The 25,094-nt window shown below is 51.2% G+C and overlaps 1 protein-coding gene and 1 long non-coding RNA gene across 3 annotated transcripts in view; both read right to left on the bottom strand.

Moving 5' to 3' along the window:
- Window positions 1-270: 270 nt before the first annotated feature.
- Window positions 271-21,902, bottom strand: OAF (out at first homolog). Its single transcript, XM_039496462.1, has 4 exons — window positions 21,635-21,902; window positions 3,848-3,982; window positions 3,025-3,205; window positions 271-2,302 (listed from the first exon to the last, which is right to left on the bottom strand). The coding sequence occupies exons 1-4, from the start codon at window positions 21,872-21,874 to the stop codon at window positions 2,028-2,030; spliced, it is 831 nt and encodes a 276-aa protein (XP_039352396.1). The 5' UTR covers window positions 21,875-21,902; the 3' UTR covers window positions 271-2,027.
- A 122-nt stretch (window positions 21,903-22,024) lies between these two features.
- The window catches only part of LOC120375667, a 65,677-nt gene continuing 62,607 nt past the window's right edge, over window positions 22,025-25,094 (bottom strand). Inside the window, exon 4 of one of the 2 annotated variants that reach the window (XR_005586677.1) lies at window positions 22,025-22,814. This is a non-coding gene — a long non-coding RNA (uncharacterized LOC120375667). The remainder of the gene's footprint in view (window positions 22,815-25,094) is intronic. The other variant, XR_005586676.1, reaches the window with a different exon arrangement.

The following is a 25,094-nucleotide window of genomic DNA, read 5'->3' as shown; positions in this document are numbered from 1 at the left end:
CAGATGGTCTGTGGCAGAAGACAAGGGACAGGGGCAGACACAGCGAGTGATTTGCCCTGAGGCCTCAGATGCCAGGCAGCTGAGCTATCGTGCAGCCTCTCCGAGAAGATAAAGGATTGTTCTTAGCCTGCCTTCCTCCAGAGGGAAGCAGCAGCCCAAACTTCTCCCTGCACCAGTCTTGGGATCGTGGTGCTTTGAGATGGGAAAAGCCTATTAAGCCAGAGCCTTCACCCCACACTGGGCACATCAACAATAGACAGGACTCAGCTGTAATGAATATAAAAGATTCTTTATTGAGGCTGCTGGACCCAGGCAGACCCTGGGGTTTCTCTCTAGCACCCAGACAGCTGCCTAGCGTCATCACAGTAGGTCTCCCTGAATCCTGGCCTGGATTTAGCAATCATGGAAGGGACTGCTGACTGCACTGATGGAAATAGGCTCTAATTCCACCTCTGATACCACTGGAGTTTCACCATAAGGAAGCAGCCCTAAATCCAATGGAACCAGACAACAGAAAGAGGCTGAGAGTGAGTTGTGGAGATGGTTGACTCTACAGTTACATCTAAAAATCCATTTCTCTGTCTTACAAACGATAAATAATTTGCTTTAAGAATCTTTTCAAGTTTCTTTCTTTCTTTTTTTTTGGTTTTACTTCATGTGGCAATATTTTTTTTTAAAAAACCTTTCCCATTAAGAGATTGATACAAAAATAGTTCTATGAGCAAATTAAAAAGAAAAAAAAAATCTCAAAATAGCTTTTTTTTTGGTCTGAAATGCCTGGATTATAGGCAAAAAGGCACATGGTGGAGGGTGCAGAGCAGGAGGGGTTAGGGTTAAAAACTGCAGCTGCTCTAAAGTGCGTGCGAACCCTATGAGTATTTCCCCCTCATGCTCCAGCCCTAGGGAAGGCAGAAGACAGTACAAATACTCAGCGAGCAGGGAGTGCCTTTCGCCTGAAGATCTCCAAGCACGTTACCTAGGAGCCAGTCTCATCATCCTCCCCACTCTTACAGCGAGGGGAACAAAGGCAGTGCCGTGGTGTGACTCACCCCAAGCTCACACAGTGGTTTCGCAGCAGAGGTGGGAACAGAATCCAAGAGTCTCTCCATCCCCAGAGATCAGCACCTCCCGCAAAGTGAGGGAGCAAACCCAGCCGCGGATCTTCTCTCCCCGTCACAATCACGGTCTTGCAGGGGAGGGTAGAAATGTGTGGACGGGTCTTTCTTAATAGGAAGCAAGTGGGACACAGGAGCCTAATCCCCAGCAGGGATGGGTCATGAAAACAAGCCAAACCAGAGACTACTCAGAGCCCTTCAATTTTTAGGGGCTGAGGTGGGATTTACGGCAACTCCTGCGCCATACGATTCCCTCCTCCAGCCAGGGGGAGGAGGCAACATCCAATGTGACACTAGGACTAACCACAGCAGGGCTCCTGATTTGTGGGCCTCGGACCGTCCCTTGCTTGGGAGTGACCCCACAAACCATCTGGCCCCCTTTGATGGCCAATGCTGCTCTGGTGTAGCTGGAAGGTCCAAGAGGCAGGGAAGGGGTCAGAGCTCCACCCCCTCCGGTGGCTTTAAGACAAAGCACCAGGGTCACATTTTGGTGGTGGAGACGCTACAGTTAAAATGGCTCCCCCCTTGAAGAGGCTCTGTCCTGGCACCGACACCCCAGCTCGTCCGTCTCTTCCCCAGAGCTGGGCAAACCTGCTAGATCAAAACGAACCCCTTCCCCCCATGAAAGCTCCTCCCCCCTGCCTCCTTCCGGTCCCAGATGATGCCCATAGGTGAGTGATGCCCATAGGAGGAGGGCAGGGCACTCTTAATACATGGCAAGCTGAGCCAGTTTTCACAGTGTGAGGCAGCATTAGGGGGCCCAGGGGAGTGGGAAGGAAAGAGGCATAACAAATCCTTCATGGCACAAGGCATCTCCCTGGCCCGTCTCCCACTCCAGGCAGCCAGCTCCACCCAGAGCGTCACAGCGGGAGGCAGAAGAGATGCTGCTTGGAAAGGCCTGGCCAGGGCCTGCTAGGTCTCCTCATCCCATAGGCACAGCTGCTTCTGCGGCACGTAATAGTCAAAACTGTAGCCCTTCTGGCAGCTGCGGATGCCGCACTTGTAGGAGGAGACCTTGCCGCCGGCATCGCGGCTCTTGCAGTACTTGAGCATGCACGGGTACCACTCGATGCTCAGCGAGTAGCTGCAGATGCAGGGCTTCCAGCGGTCCAAGCACAGCTTGCAGCGCTGCAGGTCGGGCAGGTCGGCCGACTGGGGCAAGACCTCGAACATGGAGCCATCCACCCCTGTGGAACGAAAGGGAGAGACAGGTGCATGGCTTAGGATGCTGCCTTCTGCAGGCTAGGTGCTCGCGGGGCTGGGAATAGGCAATAGGACTTCTCCCCTGTAAGGCACCAATTCACATCTGGCCCAGATTATAGGTAGTGACGGAAAGTGACAGGCATCAGACGGCTGTTCAGTAAGCCCCTCTATGAAACGAGGTTTGTGAGGACTCAACCCAGTTCCCATTGGACAGGTGTCCACATCACAGAAGCCACCACTTTAATTAGCACTAATTGCCTTCCCTGCACTTGGCTTATGGCCTCGGCATAAGTCACCAAATGTTTTTCTCGTGCCCAGGGGACAGGATCTGGTAATTGTGCCCAGGCAGGTCTAGGATGTGGAACTAGGTGGGGTCATGGGAGAAGCAGGGTCTCACACTAGGGAGATGTGGCCCCAGAAAGTAACACGCTCAGCTTGGATTCATTAGAAGAGCAGCATGTGAAAAACAGATGTGTAGCAAGTTAACCACTAGCCCTCCCCCAGGCAGTGTGCAAGGGATCTGTGTGCACCCACTTATCCACCGGTGTGCAAAGGAACTGTGTGCACCAATACTCCAGCTGCACATGCAAGGGATTGACGTGAACCAGACTATCCCCCCAACAATGCAGAGGGGGAGATCGTAGTGGCTTGCAGACTGGGTCGCACTTTTTGCGCTAGTGGGCCCAGTGTGGAAGGAGATTCTTACCTTTCTCCAGCCAAAATTTAACATCTTCTTCTCGGGTGTAAATAGCCTCTTTGGCCTCTGAGCAGACGTTGTGAATGTGGGGGCTCAGCTGGGCCCCTTTGCTGAAGTTGACTGCTACGTCCATGTTGAGATGTTCCAGCCCACGCACCTCCTCCGCCTGCCGCACCGTCTTGGGGTTTTTCTGGCGAGGAGAAAGTTACATTGACTCTAATTCCTGCTGCATTATAGGTAACAAGTATGGTCAGCGTCTTCCTCCCCTCCCCGCCACAAATTAGCTTTTTTGGGACATCAGTATTTTATGCAAACCTAAGAAATAAGCATGCAGCTGGCCTGTCTTGTGCTGGGATTCCCAGCTGACCTCCAAGCTACGCCAGAGCTGAGCCTGCCCGGCACTTGAATGAGACCCCAGAGAAATTCCAGGGACTGCTGGAAGTGCTGGGAATTCAGTAGGTGGCGCTCTTTTCCATGAGATGGCATTGAAGAGACACCTCAGTAAGGAGTGCGGTGGGTGCTGCCTATTTAGAGGAGGGGCAAAGTGGAGGTCTTGGCTACTCCTGGCCACAGTTGCTATCCTCCTCCCCACGGATGGAATGGGGGCTGCGCTAGCCTAGGGTTAAGGGAAGCCATTGCTGGTTGGAGCATGCACTGGGAAGTGGTGGCTGTTGGCTGGGCCAGTGATCTGAGGCTACTAAATTGGGACCAGTACCTGAAAAGGTTAGGGGCCCTGATGGGCTTTTATGCCTACAGGAAAGCACATAGCCCCAAGAGACCAGGGATCACATGTGGGGGAGGCACCAGGCCATCTCGTGGGGCTGCCCCTCACCTGCCGCAGCTTTGCCATGGACTCGCTGGGGATGATCTCGTTGTGGTGAAGCCGTGTGACAAAGCAGAGTGCCTGGAACTGGCTTTGGCCCCTCTCCAGCTCCCCCAGGATCAGAGCACGGAAAATCTTCACCTCCTGACAAAAAAAACAAAAACAAACCACAAGGGTTTACCAGCGTCCCCCAGCCCGAATCCTCAGGGGCTGGCAGCGGGAGTTCAAAGCTCCAGCAGGGGAGAAGGGGCATAATGGTGCTTCACTGTGGGAGAGACGTGCATGCCCAACCATCCTGTTCCTTTTCCTCCTTCCATTGCACATCTGTGAGAACATCCCTGGTGCTACACAAAGGAGGAACAGAGAGAAATGGGCTTCCCTCCCTGAACCATTCAACCACCCGCAATCCATTCAGTGGGACACTGGCCACCTTTAGCCGTGGTGGAGCCACAGATAGAGGTCGACGAGCATGTTGCAGCCCTGGCTAATAGCGCTGGCTCTTTTTGCATTAGAGGCTCATGCCTTTAGCTCCAGAGGTCACAGGTTCAACCCCCACTACCGACAACCCACCCAGCAATGCAGGGAATTGAACTGGGTTAAAAAACTTTCAGCCAAGGCGGTAGCAGGTTTATCAACCGCTGTCTATAGCCCAGCCACCACTAGAGGCAGACAGAGCCCCCAGTCAAGCGTGTTACACATACACCTATCTCATAGTATGCCTTTTCCATACCAAGGAGTGTCACCGACTCTCTAGGGATCGCCAGTTTCTCCTATGAATCAATGATCCTCAGCTTCCCCCACCCATAAGGGGTGCCCTTGCAGCGAGTGCCCCATTCTTTCCTGTTTCGGTTGGGCCCAGAATGCTGTGTTTTGGCCCTTAGACAGGGGAAGCTCTCCCTGTGGATCCATCTCCTTCCAGGAGGGGGTGCTATTCTGAAGAGTACCCAACCCTACTGCTGTGTGCAGCAGCACGGCTTTGACTCGGAGAAGCAGGGGCGGCTCTAGGATTTGCAGTGCCCCAAGCAGGGCGGCACGCCGCGGGGGGCGCTCTGGCGGTCGCCGGTCCCGCGGCTCCGGTGGACCTCCTGCAGGCATGCCTGCGGATGCTCCACCGGAGCCGCGGGACCAGCGGACCCTCCGCAGGCACGTCTGTGGGAGGTCCACTGGAGCCGCCTGCCACCCTCCCATGGGACGCCGCCCCAAGCGTGCGCTTGGCGCGCTGGGGTCTGGAGCCGGCCCTGCGGAGAAGCAGCAGTGGCCTGGAAGGGAAGGAGAGGGTTAAAGACAAGACTCGGCTCCCCAGTGGGGGTAAATGCCAGCAGCTGCTTCTCCTTCCAGTGCCTGTAAAGAAAATGTCAGTGAGGTGGCAAGCGATTACAGATTCCCTTCTCCCCTCCCACCCTTCCCTTCTCCATTGAGACAGAGTTATTGATGGCCTTAACAGCAGGTTTCATACTTCTTCCTGTTACTGACATGCAGCAGCCAGTGAAGTGTGACCAGAAGGAAGTGAGTAAGAGACTACAGCGAAATGAAGGGGGAGTGTGAGAGAGAAAAGACAAGGAGTGAAAGGAAGAGAGACAATGGGGATTAGATATACCCCACTGTTGTATAGAGGGCACCCCACACCTGCACCTGTGGGGATGGGATGCCTCATTCCTCCCCATCTCTTCCAGGAACAGACACCTCACTGGTACACCCCAGACCTGCACCACATGGGAGGACACCCCATTTCCCACCCATCACTGCTCATGTTGCACCTCAATATCCCATAGATTATATCCCACTCCTGCACCCCCAAATTCCCCACCCATATCTACTAGGAAAGGACGCCCTCACTTCCTACTGACCAGACAAGTATATCCTCCACCTGCATCCCATCGCAGAAGAGAGCAAGTGGAGTGGGCTGTGGGAAAACCTATGGATAGCAGCAGGGGGCAACACAGGTTCCCTCTGGAGAGCAGCGAGCAAGTGGGTGTGGAGAAAGGTGGGTCCTGAGTCATCGAGAGGAAACTGGAAAGCAGAACTGCTGGATGCACGTCCAGTGGAATCGATGTTGCTAGGGTAGAAATGGCTCACAGGAAAGCATCCGGCTCAGTGTCCCTTGGGACGTCACCAGAGACCCATGAGAGGGATGAGTCACCTGGTCACATCTCAGCCGCATCAGTGAAGGGGAAACATTTATACAGATTCCATGACCCTCCAAATCTGCTATTCCAGCAGCATCCATTAGTTACATGCTCTGCTGGGCATCAAAGATTATTTGTTCCATGGATGGAGCAAAGGCACAAGGTGCGGGTGGGGAAAATCTCATTGCTAGGAAGGACCAAACTAAAAAGTCATATTTCACTCCTGTGATGCAAATCGTGTCCCAGCCAGGGGAATGGGATTCTTAAAGTGTTATAAAAACAAAACTAAAGAAGCCAGCCAACCCAACGCCAGTGTCAAGGCTGAGAGATGTTTCCAATATCATCACTTTAACATAATACAAAACTCGAAGAATTTACAACACTCATCCAATAGGATTACAGTATGCAAATTAAACAGGCTTTGCTACATGGTATCAAGCCTGTGGGTCACAAATCATCCTTGCCAGCTAAGCCATTCAGGAGTGGTCAGAGATAGAAACTGGGGTATCTGCCCCAGGCTCTCAGGCATAGAACACAAGCTGAAGGAAAATGTTCATTAGCTGGCAGGGCAAATCAAAGAGAGCTCCACAAGTTTGCTACTCTGTCCGACTAGGACAGCAATGCTCACACATTCATGGAGCCGCCAACTGATCTCTGGAGTCACCACCTCACTGTTTTGCAATGAGGGCTCAGATTGCTTTGCAGCATTGTCCACAGCCCCTCCAACCCCCAAACCTGAAGAGATCTTTTCCCAGACCTGTGGAAGGGGCAGAGAGCGGGTGGGCTGCGGGGGGGAAGGACTTTTTGGTCACATGGGTCCATCTCTGGACCTTTACGAATCCTTGGGGCTTTCCCTGGGGGCAGCTGCAGCCAGGGGAAGATTGATGGCAGTGTACCTCAAGCAGAGTTGTGCTACCGAGGAACACTGGAGAGGTGGGGAGTTTGCCACTTAGTCTCCCAGTGGGTTTTGGGCATCCAGAATCTTCACCCCTCTGAGCTGGACGGCACATTGAATTAGCACTGGAATATGTGATCCCTGCAGTAAAGGCCTGATCCAAAGGTCAGGAAAATCAATTGAAAGATTCCTTTAGCCCTCCTCCCCCCGCCGTCCATTGGTTTCAAAGAGCAGCCTGACACCACATCCCACCTCTTCACACTATGTACAAACTGAGAGGTGCATTTTTCCTCCAAGTTGCTATCTTTGAGCTGTAATCGTAGCCCTGTGGGGGCAGCTGGTCACAGCTCCCAGCCATCCACAACTAAAAATACCATGGGCTCTCAATGCAGCATAGGTCCTCACCTCATCAGCAAGCTGTTAAACAAGGTAAATCCCCCTCCCCCTCGGCTCTCGGGGCACAAGCAAAACGTTTGACACGCTCGTCCCAGCATGACAGAGCCACACACTATCTACCATGGATTCTGCTATCCTGCTGCTACTCAGGCTCCTCCACACCCACTCCTTGGCAATCAGCATCAGGGCGTGTGGGGCTATGGACCTAGGGTGACCAGATGTCCTGATTTTAGAGGGACAGTCCTGATTTTTGGGTCTTTTTCTTATATAGGCTCCTATTACCCCCCCACCCCCGTCCTGATTTTTCACATTTGCTGTCTGGTCGCCCTATATGGGCCAGCCAACTGGAGGCTCATCTCTGGACCCAACGAATGGCAGAGCAGAGACAAAATTCATAGATTTTAAGGCTAGAAGAGACCCATTATGACAAATCTCATCTGACCTCCCACATAGCCCAGGCCAGAGAATTCCAGCCCGTGACTCCTGCAGCTAGGGCCTGCATCTGGTTAAGAAGTCATGTGTGTGTCAAAGTTCAGCTCAGGACACCGGCGCTTAGCTACTCCACTGAGGACTCACAAAAACTTTGTTCTATAAGAAAAAGCTCCCTGGGCCAGAGACACACCTGGTGTAAGTCAGAACAGGCTCCGTTGACTTTATGAAGCTACGCCAATTTATGCCATAGGAGGAGCTGGCTCGTTGCTTTGAGGGCATTCAAGTCCTTGGCGGGAGGGAAAGGGAAAGGGGACTCATTCCTTTGGAACATCACTGGTAAGAAAGTACTGGACGGAGAGAGAAAAACGCCAGCTCCTGAGAAGCAGGAGGAAAGAGGCAGGATACTCTCCATGACAAAGGCTCTGTTTCATGTTTTGGCATCACAGGGAGATTGGTAATGGGAGAAGCAGCATAAATCCAGCTCAGGCTGATAGAGACCACCTGACAATTGTTTGGTGGCCTGTGTGAAATGATCGCAGGCCAGTCCCTAGGGGACGGATGTCTGTATCACAAAAAAACCCCCATCACATTGGAAACTAAATTAACACCCACGCTGGGCACTTCAGCAGCGAGGCCAAGGACTGAATGGATCATGGATACTGAATTCTCATCCATAGAGGAGGCTCTCCCAGGTCGAGATGGAGGTACATTACCAGGCCAGTGTGTGGGTGGGCTGGGGTGGAAAGCTTGTTTTCTTTGCTGTATCTGTTCTATGGACAGAAATTCTGTGTGTCCTGGCTGTTAATCTGGCACCATTCTCCAGAGCTAAATTCACTTACAAAATGAATTATCATGTCACAGCGGCAGCATTTCCCTAGCAGAGGAGCGGAATACTGTTCACTTCCTTTGGAATCCACCGAAGAACACGGCGGTTAAGATCAACCTCCATGGGAGTGTGGGGAGAAGCCGCACTAACCAGGAAGAGGGACGCCAAGCTTCTGAGAAGACCTTTCCCCCTTAGGAGCTCTGGGGTGTTCCTGTTACCTGGCTCACAAGGTTTGGGAGGAGACCTCCTTTTATCCAGAGCAGGAATCAAAGCTCTGAGCAATGTCCTGTTGGTGCTACCATCTGGGCCAGTTCATACATTCCTCAACTTACTCACTGTCTCCTCTCCCACGTACAGAAAACAAAAGGATGTGGAATTCCGGGCACATCTGGACAGCTGAAAGACCAGCTGCAGATTGAGATGTGGCTCCCTTCCAATGGCCGGAGCAGGGATTTTTGCTGGGTGTATTTGTTAAATGGAAACTGAACAAGAGAAGCAGGAAATAGAGGGAATTTAAAAGAAAAAAAATCCAATTAGTCCACAAACTTGATCTTTTTTTTATCACTGTCTCCAGTCCTCGGGTTTGACTGGCAACCCACCACGCACAGGGGATACCCCTGAAATGACTCTCAGTAGTTTTAAAGGCATCACTCAGAGCTAGAGGCTGCTGTGGTCTTTTGGGTCTTCAAGAGCAAGATTTGAAAGCATCTTTTCCAAAATAAAAAAGTCAGAGCGCGATGATCTTTCCTGAGATCTGGAATTACAAGCCTAAGGCGATGGATGAAGCAGCACAAAAGCGGGGAGGGGAGTGGGGGAGAAAGAAGGGCAGAGGGAAACTGCTAACTTTTCCAATTTTAACCCAGAAAAAAAGAAAGGATGAAATTTGCACAAAAATGTTTGTGGGGGGGTGGGGGGGAATTCATCCCATTTTTCAATTACTCTAATGAGAAGGGCCTTGTCTAAACCTGGCCCCAGTGGTGCAGCCCAGATTCACTGTAGAGTCTTCTAAATTTAGGCCAAGTGGTTTTGATTTGAGCTCTTCCTCTTTGATCTCCCACAACGTGCAAGGCCGAGTGAGGCTCCAGCAAATAAAAATGAAAAACCCAACAGTCCCGAACAGAATGATATTTCATTTTAATTTACTCAAGAAAAACGAGACCCAAGGCTGACAGCAAGCCAGCCACTTTTTTTTTTTTGCCAGACAATGAAATCTGAAAATTTAGCTGCCCATGGGCAAGGGATTAGAAAAAAATTAGATCTCCAGGTTGAAGGTGAGTTTTGCAGACTGAAATGGAGATCTCGCAGAACTGCAGAATTCTTCTTGATCTACCTACCCAAAGGTACGTGTACCTCAGTAACTGGGTCTTTGTCTCTCTAACGGCTGGTCCATGAGTCTATTGCTGCTTCTAACAGCTGTAAGCCATTAGCAGAAGTGGATGAAGCTCATGATTTTAACACCGATGGTCCCAGGTTCAAACCCTGTCATTAAACCAAAGCAGGAGACGTTACACAAATGCACCTGGCAATCTGTGCACCTGGGTGAGATGGAGGAGCAAGTTCAGGGCTGGCAGAAGCGAGCACGTCACCCGACCCAGTGGTATAGGGTTGAGGTCAGTGGCATGAGCCTGCTTACATCTCAGACAAATTTAGCCCTGATGCCCAGGAAGGGAAATGTGAGATTATGCTTTAACACGGATTCAGAATCCAGCCCTACATCTACCCACCTGTGATGCCAGGGGTTTCAACGGGATTGCATGGGGGGGGCGTAAATCAGTGCGGGTTTGACCCCACATGGACAGACAACCGGCTGGAATGCCACGTACAGCTGCAGGAGAGTGGGGGCCACAAACGAACAAAGCCCCCGTCTCTCTCAGACCCTGTCTCATCCTGCCTTGCCGGCATCATCCTCAGACACACACTCCCGGGTCCTCTCCCATTGCTATTTGGCCTTTTTGTGTGCATCTTCAATCTATTTCCCCTCCTCCCTCCCCTGCGAGCTTGTTCCCATCACACCGGAGAGCCTGTGACCCAGCCCCGCCGCCGGAGCCAACCTAAATATTTATCTACCCGGCTGTGCGCGCTCAGTGATTTATAGACTGTGGTCTCCATGTGGCCAGAGCCAAGGGAACTGGAGGGCCTCTTGTCTGGATTGCTGCGAGCATCTTCGTTAAAGGGGCGCATAGTGGGACAAAAGGCTAGGGACAAAGAGGAGAAATAGAAAAGTGGGGGCAGAGAGAAAGAAAATACAGGTGGGCCAGGGAGATCCTGCAGCAGAGAAAGGAGGAAGAAGAGGGATAGAGAAGTAGGGGGGTAACAGGGCAGGGAAACGGGGCAGAGAGGGATTGGGAGGAGGAGAGCAGCGGGAAAGGAGATCTCACAAGAGGGGAAGCAGATGCAGGCAGGATATCAGAAGGGGTCTTCTCGGATTAACTGCCCCTTCCATTGTACTGTCCATGAGACAACAGCACCGCCCCACCCCCCTCAACCGACCTGCATTATTTCCCTTCCAGAGTTCTCCCTGTGAACTCTACATGCCAGGCTCAGCGGAATCGGAAAGGCTTTAGCCTGACCGCCTGAAATGGATCTAAATAAACCATGTCCCACCCACCGCCCCTGGCTTCACTGCATCACAGACAGCAGGACATCGGCCCTGCATGCTCTTGCCTGCCACCATCCAACTCCCACCCCGGAAGTCTCAGAGTCTAGAACGAGGATCCTTGTGCTGCATTGGTGACCAATTTCCTCAGAGCTGCGGCTGCCTCCCGCTGGGCTCAGGCCTCTCGGCTATGGTAGCCAAGTCTTCACAGTGAGCCAGCAGGGAGACCCGGGCAGAATCCAGGGCAGACAGGTGGTTAGAGGATTAATGCTCCGGGGGTCTGTCTACACTGCAGCTGAGGGTGAGCCTCCCAGCGTGGGTAGACAGACTCATGCTAGCTGGACTCAAGCTTGAGCAATAAAAATAGCAGCGTGGATGTCATGGCTCTAGTGGAGACTCAGGCTAGCCACCCGAGCTCAGACCGAAGGGGTTGGGTGGGCCCAAGCTGCAATGTTTGCACAGCTAGTCTTTGTGCTCTAGCTAGAGCTCTCCTCATGCGAGTCTGCCTACGTGGGCTGGGAGGCTCACCCCCAGCTCCAGTGAGAGCAGATTCTAGGTCCTAAGCCCAGCCAGGGTCACTGCCTCGGACCTCCCTTCTCAGAGCAACGCCACAGACCATGTGTTCAGCCTAGCAGAGAAACCACAGCTGACCTGTGGGGTTGCACCGATGGCGACCACGCCGGCTTCTTGCCCACGGCAGCCACGGTGAAACAGCTTCTAGGCCTCATATGGATTCTGGGCTTCATGACTTGCTGAGCAGGGATGGGTCCTCTAAAAACAGTGGTTGCCAGAATCTCAAGGGATGCCAGTCGCCGCAATGAGACCCAATTGATAAAAGGCGGCAGAGCCCTGGGTGCCAATATACCCCAGTAAGAGTTACTGGGAAACATTCCTGTAGTGTTACAGAAGTGCAGAGAGTGGTGATAGTAATTGCTTCTCCTCCTGACTGCAACCCCAGCCCCCTCACTGCCGGTCCTGCCAGAGGAGTGAGGTGACTCAGTGCTGAGTGAGTTCCTGGCCAAGTCAACGGAGGGCACAGTACGGTTACCAGCCGGGGATTTCTGTAAAACTTCCCAGCATGGGAACAAGTCCCAACAGGACACCTGAACCTCCCCAGATACGTTCTCTCAAGGACTCTCCACGTTAACCCTTTCAGGAGGAGCTGGCAACCCCTGACCCGTGTGTCTGAACCTAGGTGCGGTTAGTACAGTTACTACCATTGTTTAGATTCTGGCTTCATACTGCTTGGTGGAGCTAAAGAACAGGCAGCCCAAGAGCTCCTCCTAACTGCTATACCGCAGCCACATCCTTGCCCTGGGGGGAAGCCCTTTTACCCAACGAGAAAGGTATAGAAGGTCCCCCTGGCCCAGCTTGGTGGGGCATGTAGCCCACCAGGCCAAGCATGGGTTAATGTGGGCCTGTGAGGCCAGTTATGCCACCTGGCTGCACCTGGCGGGACAGCCATGCTCAGCTGACCATGAAATCCAGCTGGGCAAGAGCCGGCTGGTTCTGATAAAGAAGGAAGTTTGTCTCAGAAGCGGGCTCCAGGGAGGGAGTCTGCAGTCACTCTCTGGGAGCAGAGACATTGGGAGGAGGAAACCCAGGGGGAGAATAAGCCCAGGGATCCTAGCCCTGAAAGAAAATTGCAGAGAAGTTGCAGGGAAGAAAGCCTGAGAAGGCTGGGTAGGAAGAAGTCCAGTGAAACTGCAGGAAGGGGAGAAATGTGCAGACTTTGGCTGTTGGTTACAGGATTTCTGGGCTGGAACCTAGAGAGAGGGAGGGCCTGGGTTTCTCTACCAGCCCCTGGGAAGGTGGCATAAAGCCCCCTGACATAAGGGGATACAGATAATTCAGAGCCTGGAGGGATGCGGTGATCACTGGGCCCAGAGTCAGGGGCTGCAGACCTGATATAAGGTTTAGGAATCCTTTGGGGGATTTTTATTTGTTGAGCTTTGTTACCCCAAAATGGGTGGACGTTAATATGGTGACAAGGCCAGAGAGCCAAGTTACAGAAGAGACCACCCCAGTGATGGACAGCATGGGGCACCAGAGGGAAAGCTGCCACACCTGGCCACGAGGAGGTGCTCCTGCAGTGACCGAACCCCGTAACACTCCACTAGAGAACTTCCAGTTTGGAGGAGCCCACTTGTCCTCCATTTATTCTTTCCTCCTTCTATGTCCTTGCTCCTCAAACCTGGCCTCATCCCTCTCCTACAGGGACCATCTTCTGGGATGAGAGGGCAATTCAGGCTGTTTTTAGACCTTTCCCTACAGGGACTAAGGGCCAAGCATGGCTAGATCTGAGCTGAGTTTAGGGAGACCAGACAGCAAGTGTGAAAAGTGAGTGAGTGAGTGTGTGTGTGTGTGTGTGGTGTAATAGGCGCCTATATAAGAAAAAGCCCCCAAAATCAGGACTGTCCCTATATAATGGGGACATCTGGTCACCCTATCTCAGTTCCACGTTGAGTGGAGCAAACCAGTCCTCAGGAAACGAAAGCTTTTAGGACAGTGATTCACATGCTTGGCTCCTATTGAGCGCAAAGGGGGACTGCGTACGTCCACACAGAGGAAGGAAGGTGATTAGGGTGCTATACAGGGACTTGGGACACCTGAGTTCAATCCCCTGCTCTAACCTGTTTGACCATGGGCAAGGGACCTAGCCTCTCTGTGTCTCGGTTGCCCATCTGTAACATAGAGATAACAGCACTGCCCTGCCTCACAGCAGAGTTATGAGGATAAATATACCAAGGGTTGTGAGATGCTGAGATACCAAGGTAAAAGGTTCCAGGTAAGGACCTAAGACAGACAGATGCAAAAGCAGAATTTGGCTGGTGTAGTGATAGTGGGTGTTACTCTTCTATCACATTCTCCAAGTAAAAACAGTCTAACTGGGTTGTGTGGGTAAAACTCAAAACAACCAGAGTCCCTTGTTTGTAATGGAAAGTTGGATCAGTTACTGCAAAACTGAAATAAATAACGCTTAGCACTTGCACAGTGCTTTAGGGTTCCAAAAACACTTCACAAGCATTAATCCATGTGAGGTACTCTAGATAAGAACAATGCTTTACAAATAGGAACTTTGTGGCTGAGAGGCTAAGGCCACCTTTGCAAGCATGGTAATTTCAGATGCCTCCATTTCTGGTACCCAATAATGGGTCTGATCTGGTAAGTAGTGAGCAGCTGGAACTCCAAGTGAAGTCAATGGGAGCTGTGGGTGCTCAGCATCTATCTCCCTCTCCCTCTCCCTCTCCCTCTCTCCCTCTCTCTCAAAAAAAAAATTAAAGCTCTAAACAGCTCATGCTAGACACCTAAAAAATGAGGAATGCACAAATCAGGGGCCCATGGCCGGGCAGTCAATCAGTGGCAAAAGTGGAACTAGAACTCAGGAGTTGTGGCCTTCCAGTCCTGTGCTCAGCTTACCAGACCAATATACAGTATCAGATAAAAGAGAATCATTCTTGCTGTTCAAACGATCGGCTCGATTAAAATACAGTGTTTTCAGACTGCAGCACTACCCCCCAGGATAACCACCAACTCAGAATCCGAGTGAACTGCCCCCTCCAATACCAAATCCCTAGAAAAATCCATATTTTAATAATGCAACATTAAACTCTTTAATGTTTAACGTCACAGAGGGAGACCTGTGGAGATCTTGAATCGTTGTTTCTAGTCTGCCTGGTTACAACTCCCAAATTGCTCCATCCCTCCTATGGAGAGAGTTAAAAAGCCTCCTATTATCTCACAGCAACTTGCAGGGAATTGGTGTCATCTGTTCTTTGACGGAGTCCCAGGGCACTGTTAGGAAGCCTTTGAAAAGTGCACCCCAGATCAGCACTGTTCTGCATCTTGGGTTCTGCTGTTGAAAATCCTGCCTCTGAAGGCTCCGACTGCAGAGATTCTAGCAACCCAAGAGCAGGAGTTATAACACTGCTACGCTTTCTCCCTCTCCAAATGGAATTAGAGAGGCTCGGGGTAAGGCAGTGCCCCTTGGCTTGAAGTAATAATAGAAAACCAAATGCATGGCTTCTATCATATGCAGGGTCTACGGTTTTGTTCAATGGCTTTCAGCAGCCTCACTATAAAAATCGTTCCAGCATCCCGCCTATGCCTGCTGGTCACAGTGTACACACACAAGCAAGGGAGTGAGCACACCCCAAAGCAAGCAACAGCCTCCTGCCCCAATCCTTAGCTGTCTGAACACCTTATATCCCCCAAATTCAACACCTGGCGACAGGTGACAAATTTCCTAGGGGAATACAGGAATCACCAGGCTGGATCAGACCCAAGGAACATCCAAGGCCAGTCTCCCGTCAGGGGCCAGCTCCAGCTGCTTCAGAGGCAGGTGCAACAACCCTGCAGTAGCAGATGTAGGATGAACTGCCCCGCACGCCCCTCCACATTAGGTCTCATCCTCATCTCTAAAGTCAGAGGCCAGCTTAAGCCCTGAAACAAGAGGTTTAATATCCCTTCCACGATTTTATCAGTATTAATTAGGATATTCTTGATATCCATGGCGGAGGAAATTTGGGAAGAGCAGGTTTCCCAAACTGAATGCATAAACTTTTTGGGGCAGAGGCTGTCGTCTACTCCATGTTTGTACAGAACCTGGCACAATGGAACCCGGATGTGGAAGCGGCCTTAAGCACAGACGACAACAGTAGATTCGATATTCTTGTGTCTTGTGACAAGAGGCAATTCAGCATTTCCATCTGTCTAATGCCACGTTTTTTGCTCCAGTGTAGTCTGCTTCCATGACAGCAGCATCTTTCTCAATGGGTTTTTTTTCTTAGGTCATCTGTTGTTCTTCTCTTTTCCGTCTTCCACCACCTAGTATCAAGGCAAGGCCTTGTCTAGGGATATGTTTTTTTCCTGACATCTGTACAACATGCCCAAACCACTTCAGCCTTCTTTCTCAAACCATTGTCTCTATAGTTTGTTGGCATCTCCTTTGTAATACAGCAGCATGAGTTACTTTATCCCATTAGACAACACCAAGTGTTCTCTGCAAGAATCGCTGATGGAATGCATTAAGTTTCCTGTTGTAGACTCCTAGCATATAAATATAGGTACCATTCTGACACCGCATAATTTTTGTCTTGGTTCTTGTGTGAATCTTCTTATTTTTTCCAAATAATTACTCGTCTTGAATACAACAGCAGCAGACTGTTGGCAACCTGAAGTTCCTGGAATCGCAAGGGGTAAAATCGCCTGCCCTCTCCACATGCAGCTCCATGCACTAATTTACAAGTAATTATAAGGAGAAAGAATTACCTCCATCCTTGTGCTGACTCCACCATAAACCACCCACCCCATTCCCAGGCTGCAATGTGAAAACGCAAACACTTTTGCAGAGATGCTGCCAGGTTGTTTTTTTTTTTTTAAATAACAACCAGCCATAAAATAGAAACTGAAATGCTTCATTCCTTCAAAAATGCAATGAAGTGAGGTGTTTATTGTTACTTCAGCAATTCCCCTGCAGTGTTAAAAACCCAGACATCTCAGGCACTGGTGCCTGGTAATAAATACCAATACACACTTAGGATTTACAGCACTTTTCACCCATCACTCTCAAAGCAGTTGATAAAGGTGGGTAACACATTATTGTCCTCATTTTACAGAAAGGGAAACAGAGAGGAGAAGTGACTTGCTCAAGGTCACCCAACAGCTCAGTGGCAGAGCCGGGATCAGAATCCATGTGTCCAGCGTTGCAGTCTAATGCCTTACCAACCAGAGCCCACCGCCTTGGAGAACCAGAACATGAAATTAACCACACTCAAAGTCTGCTTTAATTCCATGTATTTATCTCCCAGATTCTGTGCTGCTCCAATGGCCAGTAAATCCCTGAGCAGCCCCAGGGCTTCTCTAACTCACTGCTGCCTAAAGACTGCTCCACAGCGCAGAATTGCTTGAGCACAGAGTGTTGCAGCTCCTACCCTTCCAATCCCTGACATGCCTCTCAGTGGGGGTGGGCAGCAAGGTAGCACTGGGGGTGTTTCCCCAGGTGCTACTGCGGCAAAGAGTCGCAGTGGGTGGGAATCAGATCATGGGTTTCATTTGGCAGGATAAATGAAGTGTAAGAAGTAAACTGAAGTTGCAAAAGGTCAATTGGATTTATAAAATACTTTCAGTTTCAATCCTGTATGGGAGAAAAATTCCCCGCATTCAGAGGCCGTGGGCAAGCACCACTGAAGTCTCATGTCCAGCCTCAGGACAGGGCATAAATGCAGTTAAGTACTGCATAAGCCTTGAACCCCTCTGCATCAGGGTGAACATCACGCAATTAACACAGGGAAAGAGATGGCTGAACAAATCGTTTTCATGTTGATCGTCATATCACAGCAGATACCAACAGATTAGATTGTGCAATAACTTCCCCGGGGACAGTACAGGCTTGTTCCTGCCAATACAATGCACAGGTCCAGTCTAGTTTTCAAAGTCCCAAGGGATCATGCTCACACTGTATCCCTAAAGAGATTATTCTAGATATGGTGCTTAAGTACTTACATGGCTTCTCATTAGCACGGTATCCGTGTGCCCTGCAATCTTTATCAGGAAGTATCTCCATTTTGGATGAGGAACTGGGACACACAGAGTCAATGGCAGAACCAGGTCCCCCAAATCCCAGGTTGGCACCCTAACCAGTGGCCATCCTTCCTCTTGATTTCACAATCTACCATTTTCCATCAACAGATGGGTGGGGAGAAGGGAAGCAGGATTCTTCCCCCGCACAAGGCAGGGAACTGGAAAAATCATTTGTGTGAAAAGCCAGCATTTTGGCCGCACTGTAATCACAAAACTAGACTGAGAAACCCAGATCAACACCCTATCTGCATTTCCGGAGGAGAACAACGCAAGGGCTTCTCACCGGCAAGGGGAAGTTGTGAAACACCATGGAGCAGGGCACCAGAGCAGAACAGAACAGAGTTCAATGTGGTAATGGCTGTGAGAGAGCAGGAGAACAGGTCTGGATGGGATCCCCAGCAGGCAGGCAGCTCTCATGGTTACTCACAGCATTGTAAAATCTATTTCTCAGGTCGTTACATCTGGCTGTTCCCCCCCACTCCCATTTAACCATGTTCTAGCGAAGCCATTTAAAAAAAAATTACATTCCAGCTCTGAGCTGATGTCAAATTAAGAACTGTCCGCTGAGTGCTTCGAGTATGGCGAGAGGTTTTCTTGCAGGTTTCAGATTTGCAGACAAGTCTCACGTGCAACTCTTCAGAAGAGATGAAGGAGTGGGGAGGGATGCCAGAATGAACAGCAGCATCAGCACTTCACCATGTGGCATCCAAAGCTCCCATGGGGGTATCCACAGCCCCCGTAGTCTGTCTAGAGGATCTGGAAAGTGCATGGATTTTCCTTGGCAAAAAAAAGTGCAGTGAGACACAATTTGGACTGATTATGGATTTTAACTCCCTTCTCTGAGCTTCCCAGGGCATCCCATCTTCTATGTCTCTTTTACAGTATAAGTTCCTTGGGGCAGGGGCTGTTTACTTCTGTGTGTTGTACAGCACCCAGGACATCACTGATACTTAAATAAGTGAAACTTATTAGTGCTGAATAAAGGTGCTGGCTTGGCAGCCTGGCTGAGTGAAGATCTTTCCCCTTAGCATGGGCAGCAAACTTCCCTCCTACCACCATCCCCTGCCCATTTGACTTATCCCTGACATGGAGAGACCATTGTTAGAGTAGGATGTGATTTCAGATTCCCCGGTCCATTTAGTCCTTGCAGAGAAGGTGGTTTAACTTGTAACAACTGAGGAAGGAGGTGGGTTGAGATACAGACATGTGCTCCAAGGAACTGGGCTGACACCCTCCAACTCTCGAGCTGGAAACATTTGATAGGCTGGAAAAGAGGCTAAGAAGGGACTTGTGACCAAATGTCGTATTGGGGATGGGTGTGTGTGCGAGAAAATCGTACACATTGCTGAGCATGGAGGTTTAGGAGGTCATGCAGCTATCTATATGGGCAGCCAAGGCTCTCAGCAGGTCTGGGCATGATACCCATTACAGTTTAGATTTTAGTTTCCTTTCACTTGAAACCAGAGGAAACAGTCCTGAAATAAGGGCTGGGATAAAACAAAACACTAACCACCCCAACTGATCACTACACAAAGCAGTCAAGAGAATGCCATTTCCGGTGCACCAGTTAGTGGAATGGAAAATCCATGGCATCCGCTCATGCTCGGTACAGACTCCAGAGAAGTCCATCTAGTACAGACACTCCCTTCTGCTGCAATGAGCTATGGGCTCTCACGCATCATCTCAGAGAGAATGGCAGCTCCCCTGCATAGACTCCCTCTAGTACCAAGATGGAGGGGGGGGGCAGTCACCCTTTCCTTCAACGAAGGTCAGAGTTTGTCCCCTCACCCTCACTGCTGCTGCAATCCTGGAGAGCACTCCTCTGCCCCCAACTCACTGGCTAGTCCTCCAACACACCCCAATGATCCACCCCACGCGGAGACAGAAATTGCTCATCCAATTCCACAGAAGGATGGAAACACCCCAAAGTGCTGTTCTACCCAGAGACATCCCAACCTTTAAAGGCTACCGCACAAAATATAAGGAAGGCTGTATCCTACTGAGACAGAACCACCACCACCCTCCAAAAGATAGAAGGGATCCCATCTCATGGACTGAAATACCCCCAGATCCTTAAGGCGGGGGAGATTCCATCACTCCCAATCACAGATAAACACACCTGCCACGCTGAGCTATCAACAGGACAGATTCAGGGAAAGATAGGGCATTGACCTAGGTTCCATCCCTGGCCCTGCTGCTGTCCTGCCTCAGTGTCAAGTTCCTTCCCTGCTCTGTGCCTCAGTTTCCCCCAGCTATAAAGTCGGGGGATGACATTCATCTGCCTTTAAAAAGAGCATTGCAATTTATAAATGAGAACCACAGTGGGACCTACCCTGGCACAGAACTTGTTACAGAGCAGGCAGGCCTTTCCACACAAACACTACCCCACTCCACCTCCCCCATCTAAAGCAGACTCCTGACTTGCCACTCCTGCCTGAGAGTCTCTATAAACACAGAACCGCTCAGCCCACTCCACTGGTCTCCCATGAGAAGTCGGGTCCAGCGTTCCCAGGCTGTAGCCTTTTGATCTGCTCCATCCCAGCGGGGAGGCCAGATAAACAAAATACACTCTGGATTATCCCATAGCTCCTATCCACAGGGCTGGGGGAAGAGGGAAAGGGGGAGGACCATTAGCAGCATGTTTTCCCAGGCTGATGGGATGAGGGCAGTGTCCCCTGCAGGAGATCTGGCCTCCATGGTGCTGAGGAAGGAGGAAGGGTCAAGTCCGTGGGTCAGATTCTCAAGAGCCTAAGCTCTCCAACGTTCATACTGGTGACCCCTTTTCACATACCAAGCCTCTGAGTGCGACCCCCCCCCCTTATAAATGAAAAACATTTTAACATATTTAACACCATTATAAATGCTGGAGGCAAAGCGGGGTTTGGGGTGGAGGCTGGCAGCTCGTGACCCCTCATGTAATAACCTCGCAACCCCCTGAGGGGTCCCGACCCCCAGTTTGAGAAGTCCTGCCCAAGAGGTAATGCAGATGTGGTGGTACCAGAAGGGAAGAGGACAGTCTGCCAGCAGCGATGTTCCCTGCTGGGCTAGTGGAAAGGAGGGAATGCAGCCTCAGCAGGGGGCTGTCTCCCCAAGCCCCTGGAAGGGAACAAAACTCTGCTCCTCTCTCCCTGGTTTGGTAATGGGGGCAGGGCCAGCTCCTCAGCCCCACAGAGGAAAAAAGGTCCATGCACCCCCCCCCACACACACACAAACTCCCATCCCTCTGCTACAGCTTCTGAGGGCTCCAAAGGTGGCCCAGCCCCATGTGGGGCTCAGCTCAGATTCCCCAGCCAGGGAGGATTCCCGGTGGTGGGTGGGAGAAAGCTCAGAGGTCACCAAATCCCTCCCCATTGGGACACACCCTGGACCCTGGGGAGTTTAAGACCCACTCCAGCCTCCTGATCCATCATTTTCTGGGAGCAGGGAGAGGCTGAGCCCCTCCATCCCAGGTCCTGTCCCCCTCTGTATGGTCCATCCCCCCGGGGTCCTGCCACTCTCTGTGGGGGTCCAAGCCCCCCACTCCCCCATGCTGGGGCCTGCCACCCTCTGTGGGGGTCCAACCCCCCCATGCTTGGTCCTGCCACCCTCTGTGGGGGTCCGAGCCCCCCACTCTCCCATGCTGGGTCCTGCCACCCTCTGTGGGGTCCGAGCCCCCCGCCCCTCCATTCCGGGTCCTGCCCCCCTCTGTGGGGGTCCAACCCCCCCATGCTGGGTCCTGCCACCCTCTGTGGGGTCCGAGCCCCCCGCTCCTCCATTCCGGGTCCTGCCCCCCTCTGTGGGGTCCGAGCCCCCTGCCCCACCCATCCCTAGTCCTGTCCCCCTCTGTGGGGTCCGAGCCCCCTGCCCCACCCATCCCGGGTCCTGTCCCCCTCTGTGGGGGTCCGAGCCCCCCGCTCCCCATCCCGGGTCCTGCCCCCCTCTGTGGGGTCCGAGCCCCCCGTACCTGTCGGAAGTCGGCGGTGAGGGTGATGAGGGTCCCGTCCCCTTTGCGCAGCTCCAGGCTGATGCAGTCGGCGCCGCTGTCCGCCTGCAGACTCTCCTCCGTCACCTGCCCATCGGGCAGCCGCACCCGGACCCGCAGCTCGGACAACGCCCCGGGGCCAGCCCGGCCGGGCAGCGGCCCCGGGAGCAGCCGCAGCAGCAGCAGCAGCAGCGCAGGGAGCCCGCAGCCCTGAGCGCGCATCCCCGGCAGCAGGAGCCAGAGAGGGCGAAGGCTGAGCACCCCCTGCCCCCGCCCGGCCCCCTAGATTGTCCCCCCACCGACACCCCCTCTCTCCGCCTGAGCTCCCCCAGCCCGGCACCCCTCACCCCGAGCTCACCCCCGCCCCCCGCCAGCGGCTCCCGAGACAACCCTCCCCACGAAGTTCCCAAACTTTGCCTGAAAGTTTGGCGGAGCTAAGAGAGCCCCCGAGTCTGGGAGCTCCCCGCGTGTCACCCTCTGCCTCCTCCTCCTCCACCCCCGGAGCCCTCTCCGCTTACCCCTCTCCGCCTCTCTCCCTGGACTCTGGACAGCACATGGGCTGCTGCTTGCACTTTACACCTCCCAGTGCTCCGGTGGAGTGGCTGGCTGGTGCCCAGATCCTTGGCAACCACCTCTCCTCCTCGTACCCTGCTACCCCACCATGTCCAGCCTGTCTTTTCCCTCTCCCACAGCAGCCCTGCCCCAGCTCCCTCTGTCCCTTACTTGGGACTCTTTGATTCTGTTTTTCTCTTTTCATTCAATCTCCCCCCGTCACTTCCTTCACTGAACACAACCCACAAGAGACCTGGCTTAAAGAGACAGTGCACCTTCGCCTTTAAAGGGCCAGTGCAAGCCCACAGCTGCTCCCCAGCTGGGATCCCAAGCTGCTCATGCAGCCAAAGTGGAGCAGGGGGGGGGGGGGAGGCTGGAAGGGAAAGAGAATAAAGTAGCTTCGTGGAACTGTTCTTTCCTAATTAGTATCTGCTCCAAACACCCCCAACTCACCCTGTCATCTGGCTTCATGCTGGTGTCATGATGATTTACACTGACTGGGAAAATTTCCCCTTGTTCTCAAATCAGGGTCCATCCTGCAAGTTTCTTTTCTTCCTTGCAGCCAGAAATTGGTTCCCCCTTTAATTCTGAAATGAATGCTATTGAGAAGCTGCAGTTAAAAACAAATCCAGCAGAGAAACCGAGAAAAAAAAAGTTATTTCTAAAAGTGCAGTTGTAAATTGACAAAATTACTATGATGTACTGAACACGCTAACCCTTACTATAGACACGGCACCAAATTCAGAGGTCTGTGCTGATACAAATTTCATATATTCTGGCCCCTGCAGTGTGCATCTTATACCAATATAGATTTTCTCTAGAGTCCCTTTCTTACGTTCACTCCCACTTACCAGAATGTGTAACCCACAAGCCTGCACATTGCTTTTGAATCTCCCATGGACTCATGCCCTGAATTGGTTACAGCGTAAGCCTTCAATTTGGCACTCGGTTACACTCAGTTTTTCAATCGATTCCAGATGGGCAGACTTTTGAGCCCATGCAGAGCCCCATTGATTTCCAGGAGGATCTGACTGCAGGATCAGGGCCTAAACTCAGATGAACAACATTCCAAACAGAAGGCAGGGAGCTATAGCTAGAAATGGGAGGTTTAAATCTCAGACCGGAACAAAACTCCAGAGTAAAGATCCTGTTTTGCCTTACTGTAGTCTCCTTGCAGTCAATGAGACGAAGATAGCCCTCAGAGGATGACAGCCTACTACTGCTACCATTTACTCTGTTAGTTCAAGTGGTAGATGTCTACAACATGGATCTAACGGTCCAAACCTTGCTGACAAGTAAAAGTGAGGGTCAGTAATGATAGAATTTCTGAAAAGGTAGCACGTGATCATGTAATGAAAGGGGCCATTATGATGCATATACACAAGGGAGCTGCATTAAGGGTGCACAGGCAACCTTAATTCTGGCATTTCCTAACTTTTGAACGCTTGACTTCCCAACATTAATTTCCTAACATTAGATTTGTAAAAATATATAGGTCTTAAACTGCATTCCAGTAGCATGTAGGAACCCAATGAGGGATCATGGCCCCATTGTGCTGGGTGCTGTACAAACACAAAAAAAATTTGGCCCTACCTTGAAGAGCTTAAATAGATGAGACAAACACAAATAAAGGCCCAAGAAATAAGCAATCAAGCAGCACAGAGCTTGTAAGTTACTGTTCCTCTCCCATTCTCAGGCTGCCAAAGCCAATCTTTTACCCAGTCCATGCTCCAAATGGTGCCCTTTCCCCCACAGGAAAACAGGAGTTTCTCTGATTTACACTGGTTTATGAGAGATCAGAATCAGGCCTTTTCGCTCTCTTTTAATCTCATCTTGAAGTAAGTGATCAATCAGTATTCCAGAAACCACTGGAGTCTGACGTTTATCCCATCCATCGATAGAAGGGATAGCCATCGCTTCCTATTCACGCACAGTAAGACACGGTGGGTTCCCACAGTGATCATAAAACCAAAGTCTTTTCAAAGACAGAAGTAACCACAAACTAGGCAACCGTCAGAGTGAGGCTCTTTGTGGTGACTGAGTTGCTTATTCTAAGAAAAGGTCCCTGTGAAGATTCCTGCTCTGTGGAGACAGTCACAAGGCTATCAAAAAGCTGTGTAGTGCAGAAAAGTTTTCTGCTGCCTACTTCAGAAGTCACAGCAAACTAAAGCCCACTTTGCTCCTGAGTGAGTGTGTCCAGGTGGGGATTTTATGCACTTGAATTTATAGACATTAATTTCACACCTTAAATTGATTAATCTTAACTTTCCTGAGGCAAGGTAGACAAGCCCTTTAACAGTCCTACCCAGCCACTCTCATTTGCGTAACAGTCCGTATCTCTCATTATCATAACTGCAAGGAGTGGTTCACCGCAGCAACTCGGCTGCAGACAGGCAACTAGAAAATGGGCTGGTCCTGTGTGAACGGGCTCTAGTGCTGCAGGGGGTTTGCCCCATGTCTCTCTTTCATGGCCAGGCCATCATCTTTCACGCACCTGCCGTCCCTTGCCCTTACAGCTATCAGCTTATTTGCCTCCAAAATGCTGGATCACACTACTCAAGGTTATGAGAAAACACTACTTAGGTCCAAGAAATGATCTCCCAGCATTTTAAATCTATTATGTCCTTCACTGAGGGGTCTGGTCCCCATTTTGGGTCTCAGCAGACAGTTAAATATCCATCTCTGAATCACTTTTCTTTTAGTGGCTCTATGTATATTCTCCCCCCCCATGAGTTAAATAAACAAACAAACAAGAAGAAACACCACCACCTAGCTCTTCTATAGAGCTCTTCAGAGATTTCAAAGCACTTTACAAAGGCGGTCAGAATCATTATCCCCATCTGATGATGGGGAAGCTGAGGAACAGAGAGCATAAGTGACGTGCCCAAGA

The sequence above is a fragment of the Mauremys reevesii genome, linkage group 12 (assembly GCF_016161935.1).
Source record: "Mauremys reevesii isolate NIE-2019 linkage group 12, ASM1616193v1, whole genome shotgun sequence".
Taxonomy (NCBI): Eukaryota; Metazoa; Chordata; order Testudines; family Geoemydidae; genus Mauremys; species Mauremys reevesii.
The sequence above is the reverse complement of the archived record's forward strand: the minus strand, read 5'-3'. Positions and strand labels throughout refer to the sequence as shown.